At 40.5% G+C, this 27,107-nt stretch overlaps 1 protein-coding gene across 2 annotated transcripts in view; it reads left to right on the plus strand.

The window, feature by feature from the left end:
- snx29 (sorting nexin 29) overlaps window positions 1–27,107 on the plus strand; it is a 184,891-nt gene that overhangs the window by 142,859 nt on the left and 14,925 nt on the right. For both annotated transcript variants that reach the window (XM_074663546.1, XM_074663547.1), the window contains exons 19-20: window positions 7,175–7,315; window positions 25,314–25,453. In XM_074663546.1, coding sequence (XP_074519647.1) covers window positions 7,175–7,315; window positions 25,314–25,453 — 281 coding nt within the window. The remainder of the gene's footprint in view (window positions 1–7,174; window positions 7,316–25,313; window positions 25,454–27,107) is intronic.

Consider the following 27,107-nt stretch of genomic DNA (forward strand, 5'->3'; position numbering starts at 1 on the left):
ACTGATGGTTCCTGCAATAGAAGTCTCTGCTATCAGTGTGTGTTTATGGTGCGGCTGGGGGAAAAAGACTAGTGTAAACTGGTGTTCAGTGTTCAGAAAGAGTAGAAAAGTGCTGTGTGAGTACTGGTTCATTTACCAGTAGGAGAAAAAAGTGATTCTTTGAGCTGAAAGTCATGTAACGCTACTACGGGGATACCAGAGGGACAGTATAAACCCCCCACAAAAGCACAGTATCCATCTTTAATCAGTCAGGGTGACACACTCAAAGTAGATGTCACCCATCCTTTATCTGTTCCCTGCAGTGGCATGGGCTCTCTTCTGTGAAGTGAGCAAGTGGGCTCCCTGTGTGGGACTCCTGTGGTGCTGGAAATAGATTTGCAAACAGTTTTCACCACAGTGGGGACTCCTTCAGTTAGCCTGTCTGTCAGACGGGATAACAACAGACCAGTGTCTTCACAGAGAGATCCAGCAGGCTCAGACATCATTATCATCTGCACTTTCTGCTCGTCTTCTCAGATGCGGCTCACAGCTTACCGTACTTCCACCTGCTTGTTTTGAAAACCCTCAGGCTGGAGATCAAGTCGGTGCCAGGCAAAGAAAACGCTGCAATTATCCATTCACGGGTCTCACATCTTTTTTTTTCTTTCTGATGTGAACCTCTGAAAGCTGTTGTGCTGCGTCTGCTGGGTTCCTACCAGGTGCTGGAGCTTCCCCACATATTTCACACGCAATTAGAATCTTTGAATCATGCATCACTGTGGATGTGTTGATGCAGTCGCTGGGTTTCCAGCTAATGGGGGACTTCATGCATAAATTAAGCTCATACAAGGCTTTTTACATCCAAGCAGGCTGGGGAAAACATGGAGCACAGCTTCTATTGTGGTGTGACTCTGCAGGCGGAGTTGATGTCATTTGATAAATGTCATCTGACATTGATTGCTGAAATGAAATGACACCTACTGGAAAGACATGTGCCTGAGTTAACACACACATCTCAACAGGAAAATCGATTCCTTTCTTTTTTGTTCATTTTCTGTCTGTTGGTCACCCTTTGTCTGCAGTCTTTATCATTTTTTGATACTTAAATGTCATCAATTAGCTTTATGACTAATAAAATGGGATCTGAAAGGAAGTTTAGTCTGAGTGTTTCAAGAGAAAAATCTCAGATATTCACAGTTCCTGCCACACTCAGGTATCTGCAACCATGAGGTGCAATGGTATGATACTTTTTTCATCTAAATATTTCAACACTTCAAAGGTAGGATCTGCAGGATTTGCATAACATCTTTGTAAACATAACATTCAAACTGGGCTTCTCCTCTTTGAATCAGCGCCAGCAGCTATGTGAGCACACTCACTACCCCAGCAACCACCTGTAGCATCGCGTTTCTATGTGGCAGAGACTCAAGAGCCGTGCACCTGACTTGGCATGTTAGCACAAGCTAATCACAGCATTTTCCTAACAGATAAAATTCAACTTTTATAAGAATAATTCTGTTCAATCATCACTTCTGGGACTCCATACATGTGTGTCAGTGTCTATGTCAGCCTCAACCCCCTCTTCTGCCTGTGTGTTAATGTTTTGGTTTTATCATGGTGTTTCTGGGCATGTTGATTAGCGGGAGGAAGAAGCTACTCTGAGCGGCTATGAGAGTAGATGTTACACAGAGCAAGAAAAGCACAACCAAAATGAAACAAAAGGCCAAACAGATTAAGCTTTTTACAAAATGAGAGTGAAGCTTGGCTTGACTTTTACACGCTTTCAGGCACTTGGAGAGGGGACAGAGAGCAACGCTAGTTTGCTTTCTGCTGAGTGTCAAATACCCATGATTAGCTTGTGCTAGCATGCTAAGTCAGGTGCGTGGCTCTGGAGTCTCACCCACATAGAAACGTGATGCTACAGGTGGTTGCTGGGCTACTGAGGATGTTCAGGTAGTTTTGGTCAGGTGGGTGTGTGCTGCTGTTGGCTCTGAGCCAAGGAGGCGGAGCCCAGTTTGAATGTTGTGTTTACTAACAAGTAACGAAAATTCCTGCAGACCCTACCTTTAAATATTGGATCTTAAATTAAATAGTTTAAAATGATAATATTAGTTTTTCTCCATCTCAGCACTCCTGCCTTGATGTATGGAACAGATCTGCTCATTGATGAATCAGGGCATTGTACTATTCTAATTGTAGGTTGCGAGCAAGCGCCTGTCAATCTAGAACTATTTTGATTCACTAACATACGCAAGGTGGTGGGAAAAAAAGTGTTTGGTTTTTGAAACTGGTATCATGAGTCTTAAGGTGAACTTTTCTACACATTTATTAGCAGATGATGCCCAATGCTGGGAAAATTCCAGAGTAAAGCCATGTGAGGTTTTAGTATTAACCACAGATCGAGGGAAACACTTTGAAAGGCAGCCAACATATGTCTCAATAGACAATAACACACAGGAGTCACTGTATGAAAGGCAGTACACTTTGATCCTTCTGAGTACAATATGGCCTGAAGCAAAATGCACTGAGTTTTCACCTGAAGTAGGCGACTCACTTTGGTTGGAAAAGCCTGTGTACAGAAGAAGTGAATTACAGCACTTCACCACTAAAAAACCTCTCTCTGCATCACAGATTGCTCAAACTTCAGTCCCCTGAAAGTGATTTTTTTCCCCTCCTCCTTCTGTGTCACCGAGGTTACACTTTCATCAAACATATTATTATGCTTTCTCAGATATTCTCATAACCGTTTAAATACTGACAATAGTCCCCTGTCCATCACAGCAGAGGTTTTTAACAACAGCCAAAACCCATCAAACCTTTTTTTCCAGGAGGTCTCTCTGAACCGTGATTAGAGCCCTGCTCCTTTTTGAAGACAGCTCTTATTGAGGGAATCAAAGCGCAGGCGCTCAAATATTCAAGGATGCTGCAGTTTGTACATGGCTGAAATTTTTGTTGGAGATAAAGAAAAACTGTTTGTAATTAGATGAGGGGGAAGAGAGCTGGTAGCTGTGCGCAGAGGCTAATGTGTTGCCATAAATAAGTATGCCAATGAGACCCTGGCAAGTGGATTAAGCTTCCCATGTTACAGATGTCTGTGTACGAGGCAGAAGTGCTGAGTTTAGGTTGCTTTTTGCTTCTATAGCTTTGGCCCTTTGTTTTATTGTACATCCCAGGGCCCTGAAGTGTCTTAGTGTTTAACAAGGGCCTCAAACTAAAGTGAAAGTAGCTTTGATCCATCCTGAATGAAGTCATCCATTTATTATGCCTCGGTTTAGTCAGCATTAAAAGAAGGCACAACACACACGCACACTCAACCAGAGCTTACAAAGTCAGCCTGTCTCCTAACTTGCAAAGAGAAGTCTGTATAACGAGGACGTGCTTCTTTAAGTCGGACATAAAATGCTGAGATGACAAGTTCCAGCCCATTAGTGTCCTTGTCTGTTCCCATCTCATCAACCGCTTCTGTCGTTTACCGGATCCAGGTCCTCCCTTTCGTTCAGCTACTCTTCACAGAAAAGGTTTTTGCAAGTCAGGGTTTAAACTCTGACTCCTTCATCCACCCAAACAGTGATTAAGATAGCTTCTCACTTTTTGAAAATTAGCTCATTAACTACCAGCTACCAACTGGTTAGCTGCCAGCTAATATGGAAGCTTTTTTTAATATCCCCAAAGATTTGTGGACATTTTTTTTTTTTTGTGGTGGTCAAAAGTTACAGTGCTGTGAATTTAAAGATGAATTCATCTTTTTGTTTCTGATTTTTTCACAGTTAAGACTTTGACCATCATTGTTTTTATTATTTCATGGTGCCATATCAGGTTTAAACATCATATTATATCTTATCATGGAGTATTACATTGTATAGCTCAGTATTATATGTATAATGTCATGTGGTATCATATCTTAACTTTAATTCAGTCTCATTGCCTCACATTTTATATGTTACATCACAGTACATTACATCATTTACAGAAGATTTATGGAATACTGACTCTGCTCACACGACTGCAGAAGTCTTATTACCCGTCTACTCTGCTTTGCTTAAAATGCAGATGTAATGAGCATGAGCTGATAAACACTCATAAGAGAACATAGGATGAAATACATTGTGTCTTATCATTTCTCCCAATGACTCTGTACATGTCCATTTAAATGAGTATTCAGGCTTTTAGCGCACCAGTGCGACTACACTTTGAAGTGTAATTTTCAATCTATCTCTACAGCATCAGTAATGTCTAGACACATCTGTCAGTGATGCTGAAATATTAATGGCAAGACATTTAGAACATCTAACAAAGCTTCAGCTATCAGTCTCCTCTTAATGGCTGCGCAAAATGTCACATTTTTCATGTTTGTCATGTTGCCTGGATAACGCTGTGGCTTGCATGCTGACTGAAGACCCCACAGTAAAAGAGCAGTCACCTCAGAACACACCGAGGAAAAAACGTCATTACCTTCGTGCTTTGATATCCATCACAGCATCTTTGAGACGGGCAGGGACAGAAGATGCAGAGACTTCCTGTGCAAGCAGTTGTCTGGACTCCTAAAAAGCACATTACATGACGTCAGTGTCCTTTTAACAGGTGGTGTTCGAGGGCCTGAGGGGAAAGTTTGGACTGTCAGAAGAGGAGTTTTATGAAGTATCTATAAATATACACTGCGTATTACCAACAGAAGATTGAGGTCAGCAGGGCTGCTATTGAGAGACATAGACACAAATCCCAGCAGAGCAGCAAGGCTATGACAGAGTTTGGAAAAACAACCTACCAGAGCCCTTTTAAATAAGCCCAACTCAGAAGAAAAATATCACCTAAAGTGCACCCATAGCCCTTCTGTATGAGCCTGGTGTTACATTAGTCCAATGGTCTAATATAAATGCCATGCAGTGTATCTGATAAGCTGTCAACAGAATATACAACCAATACGTAGAAATATGGACATACTCTCAGTGATGTCCCCCATCTATTTTTGATGTAGAGTTTTGAAGCCTATTGTCACTGGAAGCCATATTGAAGATGCTAATTTCAACCTAGCCTCTGTCAAGGTTAGGAAGCAGGAGGCTTCAGTGTGGGTCGCTAAAGAAATTAGCTATTCAGGCTAAGTTTTTTTTTTTTTTTTTTTTTTTTGTACCGAACTGTACACATCTTAATCTTTGTTGTAAAAATCAGCTTTTGTGAGTTGGTGGGTGCAGGTTTATGGTAATTTCACAGCTAACCCCAAGTGGGCACTTGCAGCTCAGGGACATGGAACTACTACATTTGGGAAATCATAGTGGTTTTGATGGTTGGGGGGAGATCATTGGAATTTTGAGAAAAAAAAGCAGCATCTACATGCCTCAAATAAGGGCTGACAAAAAGATAAGTTTTGACAGTAACCAAATAGTAATGCTGATTTTGTGATAGAAAAAGTGCATATGGTAACAGTGTTAGTTTGTAGTTAGCGCTGTGGTGGTTCCTTTTTTAAGTTATTTTTTAATCAGATAGGAGAGGACAGTAGATAGAGCAGTAGACAGTGCGAGAGAAGACAATGACATGAGGGAAACAGGTCATAGGTCAGATTCAAACCTGGACCACCCACTCAAGGGCCGGCCTCATGGGGCGCAACCCAAACTGCTAGGCCATCTGTGGCCCTGTAGTGGTTCTCAATGCCAGTTGTTGCTGGGTAGATTGAAAAGCAGCAGGAGCAAAAAAAAAAAAAAGATTTACTGTTAGCTAGCTACCTAACCTTCCCTGCAGTAAGAAGCTTCTTCTACAAAGAAAACTCGTTGAGATGACAGATGAAAAGGCACAATAACTGAACCCCAAAAGGTGTCTCGCTGTTTGGGAGATTTTCTGGATTTCATTAGAAAGACGAAATGTTTTTGGGCTGTGCATTCTGAAAGAAATGTGGAACAGCAAGAACTGCAGAAGAGAAACAGCCAAAGACATGACCAGCGGACGGTCAATTCATCATTCTTAAGGGATATTTAGGGGAAATTCTCATATCATGACACCCCTACTTGAGTCTGTATGTGACACCAATGCTGTTCAAGCTTCTACGTGGTGGAAGATTGCCCTATCCCGTGAAATATCTCTACATCTGTCAAGATAGTTTTTTAATCGTTGAGACTGTTATTTTGAGAACTTAAAGAGTTGACTCTGTTTTTTTTTACTGGTACCAGAAACCTAGACTCATTTCTCACCCTTTCTCTTTTTCCCAGTTGTTGCTGTGAGTGGGTGTAAATGTCAAATTGTGGGCTTTTAAAATTGTCAGAAGCAGTTTGAGCAATTTCTGGGGATTTCACTTGATGTTCCACCAGTGACAAGCTCTTCTGTTGGAGTACTCTGGTGGTGCCCTCAGATTCATCTTTCTTGTGGCAGCTGCTGGTTTGGTTTGTCAGGATCGGGCACTTGGGTCCATTCAACCCATTCCTGCCTCTTGAATCTTTGTGTGTAACATCTTGTTAGCGATAGCCACCAGTAACATCATTTGGAAGGGGACATAAAGTCCCAACATTTTGGCACAGTTTTTAGCTTGCGCCTTTTGTTTACTTCATTTTCTGGCTTGTCTCATAGGAGGGAGCCTTGCCTAGGTACATTGGTTTATTTGAAGATCAAATTTAGTTTTCATTTACGGGAATCAAGTCTGTTTTTTCCTCTGGTTGGGTATTTCAAAATTGAATTCACAGAAGCCTCCTTTTTCTCTCCTTTGTCTCTTTGTGTTACCTGTTTTCCACTGTGAAAATGGAGCCCATCTCGCACTCTTTCCTCCTCTTTCTCTTCCTGTAATAGGCTCACCCCCTGTCTCTCTTTCCCTTCTATCTTTCATGAGTCTGAATAAAGCAGGTAATGGTCCATGGAAATGGTGCCAGCACAGTCATGCCTATAGACAAGCTCTTTCCCTCTTATGTGCTGCACTGTGTAAGTGAAAATGCACATTTACAAGGATGAGAGGAAGTCTCCCTTTTACCCATCTCATTTAGCTTTTGTATGGGAGTGTAGTAGCTGAAAGACAAATACATAAAGGGGAAGAAGAAGAAGAAAACCCCCTGATTTTTACACACACATTTTCACAACAACAAATTTTACAGATTACTTTTGCTTTCCAGCTTTATCTGCGTTGGTTGGATAACTCATCATACATGCTTTGTTTTTATTTTTGCAGGCTTTTACTTCCTGGACTTTTGTGTTGATAAATATATCTCCTTCCTTTCTTCAGGTGTACATCCGTATCCTGGACAACGAATGGAATGTGTACAGGCGTTACACCGAGTTCAGGGAGCTCCACAATCACCTGAGAATCCACTTTCCACAGGTGGACACCTTCAACTTCCCACCCAAGAAAGCCATAGGAAACAAGGTGAGCTAAACTAGCCACAACTTGTTTGTTATTGGAGTTAAGACATACTCAACAAAGTCCTGACACCAATTATTGATTATATATAGAAAGCAGGGCTGGGACAATATGCTGTTCTTACTGTTTGATTCTATTATGATTTTTGGGGGGCCAATTAGATTTAAATTGTGATTCTTCAATATTTAAGGTTTTTAGTTTGCTTTTTTAACACCAGACCAAGTGAAAAAGTTAAATGATTATGCTATCTACTGACTTTATCAGGATCCATATTTTCCCATAAAATGTAAATCATGTGAGTTAGAGAAAAACATTTCACCCTCTGCTGGAGAGAAGTGGTAACTTTTTTTTTCAAATCCAGTGTATAAATAAAAACTGAAATGAAAAATTTGAATCTGGAAAAAAAAATCCCGATATATCAATTTTGATTATTTCTCCCGCCCCTAATAGAAAGGCCATAAAAGTCATTCCCTCCCTACCTAGCTCATTTTATTCTGAGTTTCTATCTTTTGTTGGTCTCTTGTTCACTGGTTTGGCATGTAGAGAAAAAGAAAAGTTGGTGCTGTCTCTACAAGTATGAACAAAAACCAGTGGTTGTTATAGGCTGAACCCTTTTAGTCCCCATAAAAGACACATATTCCCTGAGTCATAAACATTTATACCAGCCATGAAAATTGATGTGCGCCTGGAAAACAGTTAATCCTGTAAAACAAATTAAGCAGATGAGGTTAACTGGCATGGGTTCACAGCCTTCAACCATCTTTTTACTGCCACAGATCATGCAGTACTCTACATCTGAAGAGGACGATGGCTACCAATGTCTTCTCCTCTCTCTTTACCTTCCATCTCTTTCCCCTCTGTCCTCTTCAAACCTTTTGGAGATAATTTGGTTCTGACCTTTTTTCCTCTGGCTAGGTGGATTTGATGTCACCACAGCCAAAAGCTATAACCTGGCTCCCCACCTTCAAAGACATTGCACTTTCACAGCTAAAAACTGAACTGATTCGCTGTGTTTGCAGAGCCTGCGAGTGTGAGAAAAGCTCACATGTTGGGTGTGTGGCTGAATTTCTGCATGACCATGTGGGATAATGTGAAAGAGCAAGTGTCTATCCAAGGCCTTGAAAGTCTGTGTCATTGTGTCTGGAGCGCTCTGAAAGCCCATTACTCTGCCGCTTTGTGTGAGTTATTGGTTTTCACCATTTCCAAGAAGTCAGCCATCACTGCAGAGAGCGCAGCCCTCGCTGTGCGATGCTCTACTCTGACCTCATTCTGAAGCAGAGACATCACTGCTGGAAGGACCAACAACTCTCCCCTCACTCTTACTGTTAAGTCTATTGATAATTACCTCCACCAAGGAGGTTATGTTTTTGGGAGAGTGTATTTGTCTGTGACCAACATAACTCAAAAAGTAATAAACGGATCTGGATGAAATTTTCAGGAAATGTTCAAAATGGGATAAAGAAGAAGCGATTAAATTTTAGAGGTGATCCAGATCACCGTCTGGATCCAGGATTTTTTTTAAAGGATTCTTTATCATTGTGAGAAAGGTAATTTCTTGCGGATGTAGAAGTATGATCAAGATCCTGGCAATATTCTGGATACTAAGATTTGGAATATGAAATATGTATGTCGCCGACAGTCTGTTGAAAGGAGTATAACATTAAAGTAGGGCCAAAGTGTTGCATGACAATCACAATATGCTTGGTGGAGGTCTGTGTTTTCTGAGTGCTTTTCTAGTTGAACCTATAATTTTGTTGATATAATTGAAATTCACTCATCTATTTGATTTCAACCTATACAATACCAAGGGCACAATTTAACCAAGGAGTGTTGAGCACCCCCCCCCCCCCCCCCCCCCCAGCTCTTAAATCTTTAATTTCCACACAATTTTCAAATGAATCTACCTAAAACTGAATAATTTTCAAAATCACCAAATCTAATTTTGTTCAACATTTTGCACAGCCTCATGTTAATATATATCAGAGATGATATATATCACATAAAGCTATTTTAGTCTGTAATGGTAATGTAGTGAAAAAATGTAGCATTTTGGCTGCAATAATGAGATGACAAAGGGTACCATGAGTTAGCAAGAACTAAAAGTGAGGGTACTGGTGCTGGATTTTCTTATAAGGCTTTATATTGTCCCTCTGGTAACTTCAAAAGATTTGCTGCCCCCCCCAAAAAAAACTTTTGGTGTTATAGAAAACCTTTGTTTTAGCCTCTTTCTGTAAAATGTGTTAAGGTTGCTGTCTCTTTAGTCTTTTCCACTCGACATACCCCTTTTCCTCTGATTTGAAAGCCCTCTAGAGGCCTCTTAGGGGACGAAAAATGTTGTTTGAGGCCCACCGCTCCAACGTGTTATGAGCATAGACTGCATAAAGAGTGGACAGCATGGCTCCGCCATTTACCATTGTACGGTTTTGAAGCCAAAATACCCCACGTCACAGGCGCTAGTGCTGCACAATTTGGGGAAAAGGTGCGATTTGCAATTAGGTGGACAATATTGCGATTGCGATTGTGCTTGCAATTTAATAAAAAAGGTTGTGTCATGATGAGTTTACAGACTTTCTTGGTTATCATGGAGAAAAATCTGAATTGCATGTGCTGACATTGCGATTGCGATATCCTCTTTTGCGATTACGTAATTGCATGTGCTGACATTGCGATTGCGATAATCGTGCAGCCCTAACAGGCGCAGCCATTGGCAGCAATTGTAGCCAGAGTATGGGCAGTCGAGACGATGAGGGATTCTGGGAGAATCTGGGTGGAGCTGGGTGACAAAGATATTTTTTTCTTTCTTTCAAGAGTCGAATCATTTCTTGACTCTACCTCCCGACATATTTTACAATCCCCCAAAAAATACACGAGAACGGCAGCTGTCAATCATCGTTAAACCTTACGTAAGACCTCGTTTTTAACCTCGTTAACCAATGAAAACAAAACTTGAATCCGAGGCAGCCAAATGTTATCTTCAAATCACCACAACAATTGGACGTGAGAAACATTTCTACAAGGTGTATTAATTTTTTTAAGTTTGACCACAGCCCATCTGGAATGGCTGGAAAGCCAGATTTTTTAACCTATACTGCAGCCAGCCACCAGAGGGAGCAGTTTTTGTGGAGACCTCACTTCGAGCCGAGCAAGATGACGTCCATTTTTTTTACAGTCTATGGCTATCAGCGAGTAAGGAGTGCCTTATGTGATGATGTCATCATTTCAGTCTTGTGCAAAGTCTTAGAGCAGTTTACAGACAGAATCAAGTATTACAGGTATAATATACAATATATAAATATGTAGCGGTTTAAGCATATGCATGTTTAGCATCAACATCCCTCATTATTTTACATTATTTAATGTAAGAAAGCATGACACCCTCTCTTTAACAGCTCTGGTAAGGTGACCAGCTCTCTACTTTCACAGGTATTTTCTTCTTGCTGTCTCATTAACAGTGCCCAAATAGTCTTGTCTACCCACGAACACAAACTCAAATTGAAGAACTCTCCTGAAGGTGTTGCTGTACTAACCACGTCATGGTCAACACTTCAAAAAATTAATTTAACATCAGTCATTTATGGTGCAGCTGTGCAAATTCCACCCAGATATTTCCAGAGAATCTCTCATGGCCCTAAAGCTAGAGGATGATACGAAGCCCTCCAAGCTGTAAAATTAATTAAATTTAATCATCTCTATAACTATAACTAGCTTTCCCAGCAACAGAAGTTTTGGAGAAACTTGCCAGAAAACAGAACTGCAGGCCTTTTGGGCCAGACTGAAATGAAATGAGGGAGCAGGTGGAGGGCTTTGTAGCTTTAAGATTTGATGAGCAGCAGATTGGTGTCGTATATTTGTGCATGTGTAATGTGTGTGCATGTGTAATGTGTGTGTGTGCATTTAAAACAGGGATTTCTCTGCTTGTGACAGCTTGTGAATATAAATCCTGTGTGTATGTAAATGAGAGGTGAGCAGTATGGGCCGAATGGGGGATGTTAATGTGTGTTTTAAATACGATTGTTCTCTCTTTAAGGTATGTGTGTTGCTGTTTGTACACCTTCGCTTTGCAGAAGTGAGTCCCTGCAGTGTTGAGTGTGTGTTTTGTTCGTAATCAGGCCTGCTGTGCTGAGTTTCTTCTGTTATTTCAATCCAGTCAGTGTTTGTTTCTGGCTCTCCAGGAGAACTTTGGAGTGCTGGCAGCAACAAATGCCAACATCTTCAGGTAAGGTAGGGGGTGTTGCTTTGAAAGAAAGCAGGAAACTACTCAAAAGTATAGCTCCAACAGAAATGATGAAATTCTGAAAAGACTGGAAGAAAATGTAGCACATATGGATTATAGATTTACATTCATTACAGAAGAATCAGTGCAAAAAGATGATGTTGTAGGCATGCCTCGCCAATGAGACGTACACCACTCAATAGCTGTGTTTACATTACACCTAGAATTGCGCAAAACCCAAATAACGCAACAAAAAATTGTAATAGAAACACAAAAAATTACTCTCAAAAAATACCTTTAAAATTTTGTTAAAAAGTTCTTATGCTCCAATGGTGGTTTTTCAGAAGTTCCGAGATTGAATTCTTTTGCAAAAGTACACAAAACACCATTTTTGCAAAAACACATTACCAGATGTGAATAACAGAAGCACTTCCCTTGCCTCCTCTGCCACGATCTTCCCCCAGAAGTCCCTAGAACAGTGCAGATTTTGTTTTTTTTTTTACTTGTAGCTGTGTTTCCATTACACTTAGAATTGCGCAAAACGTAGAAATCACAATAAAAAATGGAATCGCCACATTTTCAAAAAACCTCTCAAATTTCGATAAAAAGTTTTTACGCTCTCATAAGGTGATTTTTCAGAAGTTTCAATTTTGAAGTTTCTCGCAAAAGTGCAATGGAAACACCTTTTTGCCATGTTGTCATAACAACCCACCTCCTTCACCTCCTTGTAGGTGTCCACTGGAGGGAGGGGGGGAGGTCTGTGTGCGTAAGTCAGAGTATGTGAGCTGGAGATGATGGTCTTCATTCAGTGTTTTGTTCGTGCCTGTTTTGAGTTAGCGTGATCACAGCCGACAGTTTGAACAGTGAATAAAAACATTTATGTAAAAGAATTGGCATCATCATGAGTGCAGCGTCTGGACTGAGATTATGTTTTACATTACTCTAGTTGTGAGCAATTCTGGTCGTAATGGAAACACGGGCAAGGCAAAATTGTTCTTTCTTTGTTCGTTCTCGAAACTTCCGAAATACCGTTTTTATTTTGCGAAAAAGTGTAATGGACACACAGCTACTGAAGGCATCAGTAAGGCTGTAAGCAGGTCAGGGTGCAGCATGAGGGAGGGGCAGAGGTGTGTGTGTCACCAGTGAATAAAAACACAAGTGTTCACAGATCGGCTTCGGCCTGAATGCAGCGTCTGAACAGACGTTAGAATACTTTAAATTTGTCTGTGTGCCTTCCTCTATCAAAATGACAGTTCAGCTCTTAAAATGTTTGGGATATCCATGATTGCTGCCGGTTACTGTTCTCCCTCCTTCTTGTGTACATTGAATCTTGTAGAACAGAGATTATACTGAAGCTGTGCATAATTCTAGTATGACTGGAAACACAGGCAAAATGCAGTTGTGCTTAATCAAAACATTGGAAATATTGCTTTAATTTTACAAAAAAAAAAAAAGAAGAGTAGGACACGCAGCTAATGTAAGCTCAACAGGCAACTGTTGTAATGCACTGGGATTGTTCCTTTGCTAGTTGTACGGGATCTGATACTAAACTGTAAATGTTGGTTAGTCTACTCATGTGTAAAAACTGCATAGTAATGGTTGGCAGATGATGATGATGATGACTTTTTTCTCCTCCTTGCCTCAGTTGACAGCTTGTCAAAACATTTGGACTATGACAAAGACCTGTGTTGATGTCTAGCGTCCTCTTTCCCAGTCCATCTGTCCCTGTTTTTGTCGCTCTTTGTTCACAGTTTTGTTCAGCTGTGTCATCACCGTCTCTGTTTCTACCTTTACCTCTATCTCCCTATCTGCCTTTTTCCTGCTGTCACACACTACAAAGTGATACTTTCCATACAGTTTTGCACACCAAACCTGACTTTGATTCCCACAAACACAACACGCACACAGCGTAGAGCCTCTCGCTGTTACATGCAGTTAATGATGGAGGAATGTTAATGTTAGGATTGGGTTACTGGGTGCGATGTGAGAGGCAGGGACCTTCAAAAGCCTTTCAGCAGCACCATGAATATCTGCAGCGGTGAGGATGAAACACCAGCTGTCAGCGGTGATCAGGTAGCATAGGGAGCCTGCACAGACGGGCTTCACTAACTACATTACACACCCAGGGCTCTCTCATCATCGCACGTATATGTCCTGAAATGAGTGACAGCTCAAAGAGAAACACATCTGTAGTTGTCAAAGAAAGTCTGCACTGCCATGGATTTAAGTCATCCTATGGAGGAAGATCATACACATACGAAGCACATGCAACAGCTAACCTGCGTTAATACTCCCTCTTTGGTGAGATTATGCTAACTCTTGCATGACTCTTCTGGCAGCCATGTCATGTGATTGAATAGTTTGTTAATCTCCTGCTTCGTGTGTTTCAAGAACTCATCACTTGTTCAACATAAAAACTTGTTCAAAGCTGGGTCACAGAAGTGTTCACTTCAGGGTCTATCAGTGCTCTGAGGATTAGAAAGTCATTTCTAAAGATCATGTCCAACAGATGCTAAGGAAGTGCTCCTAAGCAATGTGCATTTAAGCCGGGGAACTCGATGAGTTCATAAGTACTAGGGGCTGGAAAAATATTGATATGGTACTACTTCTTGGCTCCTTTCAGTGCTGCTAATGGCATCAGTGTTGCCAGTAATGAAGTCTGTACAAGACAAACACAGCTGCTCATGTAACAGAAGTTTTTGAAGACCACAGAGGAATTAAAGCTGATTAAAGGCTGTAGTTATAGACATCAGATTGACCACAACTGTAGCTGTTACAGTCAGATAGGTTAATACAACAGATTTATGTGATAAGTTTCACCATCTGAACAGAAATTTACTCAAATCATCCAATATTCATTACTTTATTAAAAAGTGAACAGTTTTCACAATTATCATGTTTTTTTTTTTTTTTTTTTTTTTTTTTTTTTTTTTTTTTACTGGGGGTTGCAATACCATATTCCTGTCACATGGTGGCTCTAGCCTGTCTTAAGAAGAATGGCATCAGGAGAAAAATACATCAACAACAGTTGCTTGAAATACTGTTGTAGTGTTGTAAAATTCAGCATGGTGGTGGTCGACCAATTGCAAAATCAACGTACAGGAGGTCCTCGACTTAAATAGTCCTCGGCTTATGTAGTTTCGATTTTACGACACTAATAAATATATGTGTGTAAGAAAAAAAGAGAAGGTTTAAGTTACTCCACTCTGTTCGTAAGCTCCTAGGACGCGTACTAGCTTTTGATGCGGAGTGCGTATGAATACACAGCTACCAGTCAGCTGCTAGTGCTTCCCGGTCATCAGCATCATCCACTTTGTCTCGAGTTGTGTCATGATGTAGATTGTCTGTTTTAATTGAAATGTCTATTTTAATTGTCTGTACTGTTTTCCCATGAATATGAAGTATAATGCATGTATATGGATAGTTATTTAGAGATTAAAGGGGTATTTAGGGTAAAAACTTACGTGGAATTTCGGGTTACGAGGAACAGAACTTATTCCTAACTTGAGGCCCATCCACGCTAAATGTGCATGTGCCTTTGTGTTTATCTAAGTCTTTCTGTAGAAATGATTTCCAGATGAAAATATTACATAGATTCATCGAAGTGAAACTATACATAAGTGTAGTAAACAAAGACATTCGTTTATTATTTTTTTAGTTTTTTGGTTTCATCTGTTCATGGTGTTAAGTTGTTTGATTGTCTTGCGATGTATCTGTTGGTGCAGTGTTCCTGTTTTGTGATTTTATTGTGCCTGTTGGCCCAGTGGGATGCCCCATTATATGATATATTGTATGGTGCATACTCTCAACATATTTCCAGTTAGGGATCATCTTTCACTTTTAGGGGACTCCATTTTTTTAGCAGTCAGGCAGTGGTCCCAGAAGTGAGGGGTTGCAAAATAGGTGCCTTCTGTGATCTAAAATTATATTCAACTACCTATTTCATTAATCAGTGCAATAATGTGATCAAAATGGGAGTTGAATTTCATGAAAACTATGCCAACAGAAAATAATTTATCTCCTTTCTGCATTTCTTTGTTGCCACAAGACCCCTGTGGTGACCAAGCCAGAATAATGATGGTATCAGTCATGTCAGATTAATTTAAGAAACACAGCAATATGTGCTTATAGATTGTCTTATGTTCTAATGGTTAGCTAGGTATTTGACTGTGTGTTTTTGGATTGGCTTCCAAGAGTATGCCCATGGCAAGGGTGGCCAGTCTCTGGCTCTGTTTTTGGGGGATTACTGGTTGAAAATTTTAGGAAACCTGAATTCAAGGATTAGTGTTGATGGAACACTTCTAACATACCACCTTTAAACACTGAAGGCAGATGCTGCTGTGCAAAGATTCAGATGGCCCATCCGGCACCAGATCCATCATTTACACACACTTATACATTGATACATCACTGGTAATGGATGAACACGTCAATATGCGCACAACGTTTGACAGGGATCAAACTGCTAATGAGACAACCCAATCCACTCCTGAGCCACAGGTGTCCATTTACCTCTTACTTGCGTCGAGTATCAACATCAATCAGTGACATTTGAAGGCAGCATTTATCAAAATGCTCGCGTCTGGCTTCAGCTGAGGTGGACATCTTTCGTGGAAATCCAATTACTTTCACATGCCCATGTTTATTCTGCTGCTGCCATGGTTTACATTGACACCTTATTTAAGCCAGTTTGGAAAACAGACATTACTCACTATTTGCCAAAGACTTTTTTAAATCAATTTAATTGGATCCACTCTCTAGAGACAAATCTGAGCTGTAGGTGGAAGTTGACATGCAGCCATACTCTCTTAGAAACTTACATAAACACTGTAAAAAAAGAAATGTGATTTCAGATTGAGGAGCTTTTTCCGTGATGTGAAGCTCAGGGCCTTCCGAACATTGTAAAGTAAACAAGTGCCTTTAGATAATAGCTGTAAACAAGAGTTTTTTGTTGAATGTGGTCCAGTTACAGCAGATGAATGGGCATCTTTCCAATCGAGTCCAAGGGCTCTGCCTACACTGAGCCGGGGTGGGTGGCTGCCTCATATTCAAATATATTTTTGCAGTATATTAGGTTTATATTTTCATCGGAAATCTCATTTTAATTATGTTTATATTCCAAGATACAGGGTCAATATTTTAACCCCAATAATGAGACTCAAAATGAACACTGTAGGATTATTCCTTAACCACTTTCTCTTTTGTATTGCTTTCAGCCCACCATTGTCTTGTGTCTCCTTTTACTTACTGCTGTTTTGTTTGACAATAATAATACCTCCCTCTCTTCTCTTGAATGACACCTTTCTAACAACTACAACAAAAAACACCCAGATATTTCAGTTGAAGAGTCAAAAGTAATGTACTTGGTGTCAGGTGGAATTCAAGTATCACCAAAGCACGCAGAGTTTGAGTAATGACCTAAGAATGAAGCATGAAGGCACAGCTGATCAAATTGACTGACGGAAGGTAAGAATCTTCACAGACCTAAAGATGAAAGGAAGTCATAAACATTAGCCACAACAAACGCTTAATAGGCTGCAAGTGACTACAGACCAGTTAACATTGTCAAAGAGTTGAGTCCAAGGGAGGTTGGCATGTTGAGCGAGGACCTGAAAGATGTTTCCTAACTTAAGTTGTTGCCATGGACCGTGATAGTGTAGCAGCGAATTGTCTATTTTAATAACAAATGTAAAAAATATTCAACACTTTCAGGTTTGGCCCTTTGATCTGAACTATGGCTCCGAATTTTGTTGATAATGTAAAAACTTCAGGTTCAATTATGCTTAGTCATGCTTGTGAGTGCCAAGCAGCATTTACTTCAGTTCAAGCAGCTGACATGAGTCAAGAAGCCCGTTGGAAAAAAACAAAACAAAAACCATGTAATATTTTGAGGTGTGGAGCATTTTTAAAATATCATTTGAATTACTTGGAAGAATTGACTCTTCTCAACCTTTTTTTGTTATCAGGAGGTTGAAAACTAGCCGACATCACAGCTCCACAAAAGTGAAGCCAAGATAATTGGAATCTGTTGGCTGGAAACACAACAAGGCAAAAGCCCCACTTGCTTCACCAGATTTTAAGAAAGTAGCTCTAGCCATCAGCACTCAGTACTGGGGGTTATTTTGGCATCTTTTTGTGAAGTGGAAGCATGTCATCCATCTTTAATAAGCCACATTTCTATGAACAATACTCATGAAAACTTCATTTGTATCAGTTTCCATTAACACCAAATTGTCTCAGCTGCCTCTGGCAATGCTGACCCCTGACAGTGGGAGCTGTGACCCTGTGAGGTCTCGGCGCCATCAGGACTTTGACTCATTTGCTCATCTGTTCCTCAGTCTGCTGAATGAGCTAATGAGGCTCTGTCTCTCTGTATCTTCGAGCGCTTTAGGCAAAACTCTCCAGCTGTGTAACCTTACAGTACAGATGATGTTACACACACACTGACTGCGACAACCCTTAACCAGCTGATTTGTCAGGGGTCTGACCGGGCGTACAGGCTAAACATCCCCAAGTTGTGCCTGTCAAATCCCCCGATACGCTAATGATGAGGCAGAGGGAGGGATGGTTATATCAAAGCCCCGTTGTTGTCCAGCTGTTGGAGCTCACTCTCCCTTTTTTTTTATTCATTCTCATCCCCTCTCCTGTTCTCACATCACTCGGCAGCCTTAGGCTTTGACAGAAATCGCTTTATTTTTTCAGTGTTACTTTAATCTCTCCCTCCTTATCCTTTCAAGGCCAAGATATGAAGACATTTTGTTTCTGTTTCCTCAAGCCACACTAAAAAAAAGCTGTGACGTGAAAGAACTTTCAGGTCTCACTGAATCAGAACATCTGGTTTAGTGATTATTCACTAAATAGGCAGAGGATACAGCTGACTGATGATCAGTCAGTACATCAATCCTCCAAATTAGTAGGTGGATGTTGATGAGCCAATACCCCCCCCCCCCCCCCCCCCCTTTTTTTTTTTTTCTTTTTAAAGGCAGAGCCATCAAGCCTCAACTAACTTCCTCCCAGAGCCAGCCTTAACTAAACTAATTTCACACTATAAAACCACCTTTAACCTCTCTACCCTTGTCAGTTCATTTGCGAGTAGTGCCAAAAAACTCAACTTTTGCCCAGCTTTAGGTCAACTTCTGATTGGTTTTGGGGGCTTTTTGGTGACAAGCTACAGATGCCTATACATCATCAAAGTAGACCCTTATAATGCTTTATATTTACTCACCGGACACTTTATTAGGCAACCTGTCCAACTGCTTGTTTGTGCAAATTTCTAATCAGCCAATCACATGGTAGCAACTCAATGCATCTAGGCATGTAGACATGGTCGAGATGATCTGCTGCAGTTCAAACTGAGCATCAGAATGGGGAAGAAAGGTGATTCAAGTGACTTTAAACATGGCATGGTTGTTGGCGCCAGAGGGGCTGGTATGAGTGTTTCAGAAACTGCTGATCTACTGGGATTTTAACCCACAACCATCTCTAGGGTTTACAGCGAATGGTCCCAACAAGAGAAAATATCCAGTGAGTGGGCCAAAATGCCTTGTTGATGCCAGAGGTCAGAGGAGAAAGGCCAGATCTCAATCCAATAGAGCACCTTTTGGATCTGGTGGAACGGGAGATTCTCATCATGGATGTTCAGCCGACAAATCTGCAGCAACTGTGTGATGCTATCATGTCAATATGAACCAAACTCTCTGAGGAATGTTTCCAGTACCTTGTTGAATCTATAACATAAAGGATTAAGGCAGTTCTGAAGGCAAAAGGGGGTCCAACCAAGTACTAGCAAGGTTTACCTAATGAAGTGGCCGGTGAATGTATTGAGCAGTTGGAGTTTCCCACTTTATATCAGCCAAACAGACAAGGGAGGCAGAACTATGCAGAGTTCAAAGAAACACTGAGCAAAGGATCCTGTTTGTTCAGTTCACTCAAGTGGAGGTCAATTAGCGATTTGATGGGAAATTATGTAATGATCACCTGGCTCTGAGCCCCAACTATTTGGATTCTCAAACAGTTGCATGGCAACAGCTCCCAGTAATAGTTGTTGACTGTGAGGTTTGGGATTGTTTCTCTCCCACACAGAATCAGTCTTGAGTTTTAGCATATTTTTCACAAGAGAGCCATTGCTTAAATAGTACATGCCTGATACACATTGTGCATATGATCAGCGGCGAGTGCAGGTCATTCCAGCCTGTCAATCCAAACCAACAATGGGGAAAAATAATGAAGTTTGCAAAGAAACACTTGAACAGAGAGGAACATACATACATGATGCTAATTTATTCATCAGAAATGTTTTAACTCAAAATACTAACACCAGGACTTCACAACTTTTGATTACTGTTATTACAGTAACATTACATAAGCCCTGAAAAGTTATCACAACATAAAGATGGCACTCACACAGCTACTGTTCCCCTCGGCAGTCGCTCCATCTGCATACAAAGAGCGAGCCAAGGCTACCCTTATTAATTAATCACAAACTACAAAGTGAATTATTAACCACTCTTAGCATGTTGTGTTCACATAATATGCAATATGCATGTTTTACGCCTTTAATTATGACAAAGAGACATTGTGGAGGTCTTGTTTGAGCATTCCAGAATGGCCTGTGATGTTTTATGCATGGCCTGGACTCACTGTTTGGTGTAAACGCAGCACGGGGAGAGAACACCGTGCTCGGCTTCGCTGCGGTCCAGCGTGGGCTGACATGGTGGAAAAAAAGTCTTGACCTCGTTGGGTTGCAGGCGAGCGCCCGTGCCGTCCACGCTTGTTTTGTTCAAGTGCACTCCACGTTGAGATGAGCTCAGAGGTCGATAATCCTGTAAGAGTGGTAACTTGGGAGATGGTGTTTTGTTTTCATTACTGATGTTGAGCGAAGAAACTTTCTGTTTCCTGGAAATACCCATCAGACACCAGATTTACATAAACAAACTACTTGCGAGCAGCCTGCCTTATATATGTATCGCAATTGCCAAGTCAGAAGCTTGTTATGCAACCAGCAAGCTTGGCCTGGGATTTCCATTACAAGGCATCCCTGCTGTCTTTTCTCTTCTAAGAACCAAAAAGCTGAAGCAAGAATATATATATATATAACTGTAAACACACACAGGAATCACAAGCAGGATCAAAATGTTGGTCAAAAGCATCGATTTTCTGTTGGGAGGGAAAAAAAGGGCTTCAACCTGTAGGGTGTAGTTACTTCTCACTTATTTTGTTGCCAAGCAACATTTAGTTCTTCAGACGTGCTATTCTGAGTTGTTCTCCCTCTGCTGATGTGAATGGCAGAGCTGGCAGCAGATTCACAGAGCAGCTGCGGGGACCCCGACACATTTGTGACTTCTTTACGCTTCTCTTCCATTGACAGCTCCCCTCTCTGCTTATCTGTCTCCTCTGAGTAGTGACATTTAGCTGCAGTGTGTGTGTGTGTGTGTGTGTGTGTGTGTGTGTTTGTGACTGTGTGTGTACTTCATACGCATGTGCATCCGTTTTTCCTTTCAGTTGCTACATGACCATTCCATAATCGCATATCAAGGTACGTTTCATGCGCGTAACCACAAGGCAAACACTCAGTGAAGATAAGCATGCATACAGAAATGTCTTATCTTTCAAAGCTTCCCTCGTGTTCCAGGAAAGAGGGAGACAGAGAGAAACTGAGAGTGGATGTAAGCAGACAGATCCAAGAGGAAAGAATCTGTCTTGTACCTGCATCAGTATGCCACAGTAGTCCCCGCTCTGCCCTCTCCATCCTCTGTGCAAACAAAAAAGACAGCACCTGGCCTCCTCATTCCTCCTCTCTGTCTCCACAAGAGGATGAATCTGTCATGATGTCCATTAGTGTTATTACCGCGCTGACATCCATGAAAGCAGCCGCGGTGTCCCTTATTGTGTTGACACAGCATGAAACCCACGCTGGCGTGCACAGTCTCATCTGACACATCAGATTTAGCCACAGCTACCGTGTCTGTTTTACCCAGCATGCACAGCACAGCCTAGTTATCCACTCCTACAGCACCCTCCTGTACTTGCCCACCACTTGGATCGACTGTGAATATCTTCTCTACTGTCTTGTTTAAAAGTTGTCTCAGGTCACTGTGCTGCACTTCAGCTACAAACTTTGGAAGGTTCTCAGCTCTGAAACATGATTTTAGACATGAAGGCAGTTGTTTCTGCAAACTGAATATACATGAATAGAAATTATGCCCACCACATTTTCTACCTGTTGCTATCAACACAATTCATTTCATACACATTGATGTGCAACTTATTGGTTTAACATGCACCTGCATTTTATTTAAAGTTAACCTGAGACTGTGAAGCTCCAGCTGCCAAAGCTTCAAGTGATGCAATAGTTGTTTCACAGAGAGTTTTTAGAGAGCTGTGAATGTTTTGGTACTTTAAACCTTTTGTCAGCTGACTCCCCATGTTTGGGTTCTTGGATGCGTCCTGTCTATTTAAACACACCCTCTCTGTAACCTTTTCAGTCAGTTCCCTGATTTTTAATTTCACTGTCATGCTGACAATACACAAATCTTATTTCAAACTCATCTAGTTCTGTTCACTTTAGCTAAGAAATATTTCAAAAATTAGACCAAAATTTAAATACTCACTTTCATAGTCCCTCTTTTAGACTACTGTAATGTCCTTTATTGCTGCTTAAGTCAGTTATCTTTACAACATTTACAATTAGACCAAAACGCAGCCGCTAGATTGTTTACCAGCACCAGCCGTCAGTCCTGTATCTCCTCTGTTCTTGCATCACTCCATCGGCTTACTGATAGATCCTGTTAATCACAAATAAGGCGACACATGGTCTCAGTCCCAGTTACATTTCTGAACTCCTCATTCCAGATTCTACTTCTCATCCTCTCAGATCATCTAACCCCACTCCCCTGCACTTACTTCCTGTGTGGTTATATCATTAGAATCCATATGGGTGTATCTCAATATGAAAAAATGGCAAAATGGTTTCTTGAACCTTGAAACTTTTTTAGACCACGGACTCCTTTTGACCTAGACATTTTTCCAAGGAACCCCTCGTTATAGTAACATTGATAAGCATCATATTTATACTATTTAATGATGTACTATATGGTGCTTTGCAGCCATAGAATACCATTTAATGATATAGCACACTTTTACAATAGTTTTTGAATTCCCCAGCAGGCCCACAAGCTTTGGTTCATGGGACCCCACTATGAGAACAACTGTCTTAAACCATTAAAAAATAATGACTTTGAATGCTTTTGTTAAGTAAGGGACACTGGGCCCCAAATTACCCTGATTACCCTGTGATGTGTACCTCGCTTGCTGAGCTCTCAGGTAATCTTACCAAGTCTGCAGTGTTATTGTATTTTAATTGTATTTTTTTTACCAAGATATTACATTTTAATGAATTTATGTTAAGAATAAAGATCCTCTTTTATTCAACTTTTATCAGTTTTTTAATCCCTCTTATATTGAGAAATGCAGCAAATTCAGAAGTGCTAAAAGCAGCAGTTCCTTGACTGTCCACGTTATCTTTTCTAACACTTATCCAATTCTTTTTAGAAATCTAACATTGTTTTGGATTTGAAATGGAAAGAAAACAGTAGTTTCAAACGCATGACATTGTCAGCTGTCCATATTGTTCGTCTGTTCCAGTTCCAACACAATAATGTAAAGAGGAGCCTTGCCCAAGCTTTGTTCTGAGCGTTGTTGGACAAGGATTATCCATGAGCCACCAGCCACGTGGCTCTGTGCCTTTGACTGAACAGTATTTAGAAAGGAAACTGAATCCTCCTTTTTTTTTTCTTCAGCAGCCAAATTACAAAATTAACCCAAACACCTCAGTATAGTAGTCCTTAAAAGTGTCCTTTTTTATCAAGGTTTTACCATCTTTCATCCTGAATGTAATGGGATTTTTTAGGCTCGGCGTTATCAGTATTTTGGTCAGTTTAAAGGGTTTTGCTGCAAACATACATTATTTGAGCTGACAGCAGGGGTGCTGAGAATCACAGGGAGCATATCTGTGGTGTTTGATCCAGGCACAGTAACTACAAATAATCCCTCCAGAGGAAGCGGTCTTTATGTCACAGTGAGAAACTTTTTGCCTGGAGGCCACATGTGTGTGCACGACCAGCCATGTCTCTCTGCACTGTGCAGCTCCCATCTGGAGACATGTCTCCTCCTAATCTCTCTTTTTTTTTTAATTCTGATGTAGATTCTAAGGGCAGCAGCCTGAATTTGTTATCAAAGTTGCCACATTGAAAGATCATTTGTAGTGCGGACATGGTGGGCCTACTATACATTCAACACATAAATAAAGTTGCATTCTCTTCCCCTTGACAACAAACCTAACCACTTTAAGGTTTTACATTTTAAACCTAAAATATGTATCTTGATGCTGTTATCCCAGCCTATTTGAAACCTATGAATTGGAAGTAAATTCTTACAAATGTAGTTTCTCTTTCTGGATTATTACCCTTAAGCTGGCCAGATCAAAGCCTCCAAGTAACTTACTTTTAACAGTGAATCTAAGACTCCCGAAGCATGAAAATACAAGAACACTGGCATCTTGTTCTTGTTTCTGCTGCTACAGTGGGCCTTACTGAAGTCTCAGTGTAACTTACTGTTAACAGTAAAACTGAGACCTACCATGAACAAATAAAATCATTTGAAAATAGTTGTGTATGTCTGGTTTTCTCTGCAAAATTGGGCCTAACCTAAGCCTCTTTGTAACTCTCATTAACAGAAAAACTGAGACTTATCACCAACAGATGATGGAACACTACTTTGTAGATTTAATAAACTAAAGATGTTGAGGGTATGAGAGAATTTTATGTCTTCATTTTACCATGCAGTCACTTCTCAGGTTGCTTACTGAACTCTCAACAATGTTTGCAACTTAAATGGATGGTTGGCTTTAGCCTGCAGAGGCAAACACTGTCATCAGACTATCGCCTGTGGCTTTCTAAGATTGTTGCTAGCCCATCTGAGACAGATAATTAATTAATTGCGTTTTGAAAATAACAACCAGGGCCTTGCAGCGAAAAATGAATAGTTGTTAATGTTGAAAGAGCACGTACACATGATTACTATCTAAGCAATTTGTTTTCTATTTCTGTTCTCCTGGATTTAGTATTTTAGCATTTTAAACAGCAGATTTAATCTAAAGTTCAATACTGAACTATGTGCTGTTCCCTCATCTTTGTCTACTGTTATTTAAATTGTTTACTACTTAATGTGCCTTCATTGCCCCTTGGGGATAAAAAAAAGTTTTTCAAATCAAATTGATTTTTTTTTCCAAAGAGGCTGTTTGCTAGCGTAGCTAACAGGCTGTCTCCTTCAATTCAAGTGGGTTTGTCGGCATAAAAAATGAGCCTGTCCCTTGCAGCTGCAAGTAGTTCCTCCTAGGTTTCTATCCAATTCCCCAAAATGCAACTCCTCACATTTTGACTTTGAACACATTCTCTGTCTATTGACAGAAGTACACACCAGTTGCATATGTAAGTGGGAACCAGGTGCATATGGTGTTAAACTTTGCAGGGCACTGTGGGTGAATGAGATTGTGTATCTCGTGTTGATTTTAACGTGACGTAAAGAGCTTTGACCAGCTGCATGGCCTGAAAATCAGTAAGTGCAGTACATTAGCAATTTATCATTCAGGTTCAGTTGCTTGAGTTTGGAGCAAGGAATTGCAAGGCGCTTCAGTGCCTGTCAGCTTTTGCCTTGTGTTTCCTTCACATCACTGTGTCCACAACTGACCTGTTCTTTGCTTCTCTTCTTCCCCTTTCTTTTCTCTCTCCACAGGATGCCAAGTTTGTAGAAGAGAGAAGGAAGCAGCTGCAGGGCTACCTTCGGATGGTGATGAACAAAGTGATCCAGACACTGCCGGAGTTCACCGCCCGCCCCACGAAGGAGACCCTGCTGTCTCTGCTGCCTTTCTGTCTGTAAGTGGACACATACGAGTGTGTCTGGAAATACTCAGACCAGCTTGTCTAGCACCAATAACCACCCCACCTTCAAAGTCAGTTAGATTTTTTCTTCACCATTTCGATGCTTAGTTTATACTCCAGCAGGTCTTCTTCACCGTGTCTGCATGCCATGCATTGAGCTGCTGCCGTGATTGGCTAATTAGATATTTAATGTTAACAAGCAGCTGAACACGTATACCTTATTAAGTGGCCTGTAAGTGTCTATACACCTCTTTAAAAAATTAAGATCTGTCTCTTAGTGTTGCAGAAATCCCACTTTATGAATACATAACCTCACAAATGTTAGTTTGTGTCAGTTTTTCACAACTTGCTGAAAGAATTAGCTTCTTCATCATTGTTACAGAGTGGATTAATGTCAGGGAAAATGCCAAATTCCTTGTAAACAAACTTCCACTCTCAAAGCTTTTATTCTCACATACAGTGAACAGTTCTCTTCAGAATAACAGCAGTCCAACAGCACCGACCAGATCAGTCACTGTTTTTGGCAGAAATTATATTCAGGACTCAGCCGGTGATCAGCTCCAGGGAGATCAAAGAAGATCTCAAGTTACCTGTTGAGGACTCTCACAGTTAGAGGACGCTCATGTGAAGCCAAGCTTGTGCGTAGTCAAATGTCTCATATGGGTTTGCTGCAGAAACTGTTGTCATGAGGTTTTGGACTTTTGGGGCAGGAAATCCTGCAGAATGGGCTCCTTCTGCCGCAGTGGTTCAGCTGTACAAATGGGCTCCAAAGTGTCCTGTCCATGACTCTACAACGCACTGTCAGCATCTGGGTAGGAAGTTGCATTGAGCATGGTGTTCAGGTCAGAAATGATGCCACACTGTGATTGGAATTTTTTAAACTGTGATCTGTTAAAGTGACAGTTGCCCTTCAGATTTGTCCGTCACTATTTCAAAACAATAGTCAGCAATGGGAAACATTCAGTCAACACAACCCTTGCTTTATTATTGTTATTATCATTATTATTATTAAAAGTAATAATGATAATATTTATAATAATAATAATCATAATAATAATAATAATATTTATAATAATAATAATAAAATAAAAATATTAATAATAATTATCATAATAATAATAATAATAATAATAATAATAATAATAGTAATAATAACAATAATAATAATTCATTTATATTTTTAGTTCTTTATTTTAACAAGAAAGCAACCTCGAAAACCCAGCTGCATCTTAGTTCTAGACCAATAGGATTAATGTTAGTGGCCAGCCCAACCCTGGACCGCAATCCAATAGAAACCTGGTGGTTCGACAGACGTTGAAAATGCTGGCAAAACACACAAATGCAGAGGAACTGTGGATTTCAATCAAATCGTCTTGGGCTGGAAAACCTGTTCACAAGTCACAGATATTTGTCGACTCCATGCAGCACAGATGCAAAGCAGTTCCCAGGAACAAAAGTTCTACAGCTAATTATTAGTATAAGTGAAATCTCCAAGGATGATTTCGATTTTAGATTTGGAAAATGCAGACACTGCTCATAGCTGAAAACTCCCTTTTCTTCACTTTCCTAAAATTATCAACAAACTTGACAATTTTTTCTTCATAGCTTGAATATTAATAAAATCAGCAGTGTTCCCTATCATACATTT

This window comes from Halichoeres trimaculatus, unplaced genomic scaffold, assembly GCF_033239565.1.
Source record: "Halichoeres trimaculatus isolate MK-OKI-2021-1 unplaced genomic scaffold, fHalTri1.1 fHalTri1_scaffold_23, whole genome shotgun sequence".
Taxonomy (NCBI): domain Eukaryota; kingdom Metazoa; phylum Chordata; class Actinopteri; order Labriformes; family Labridae; genus Halichoeres; species Halichoeres trimaculatus.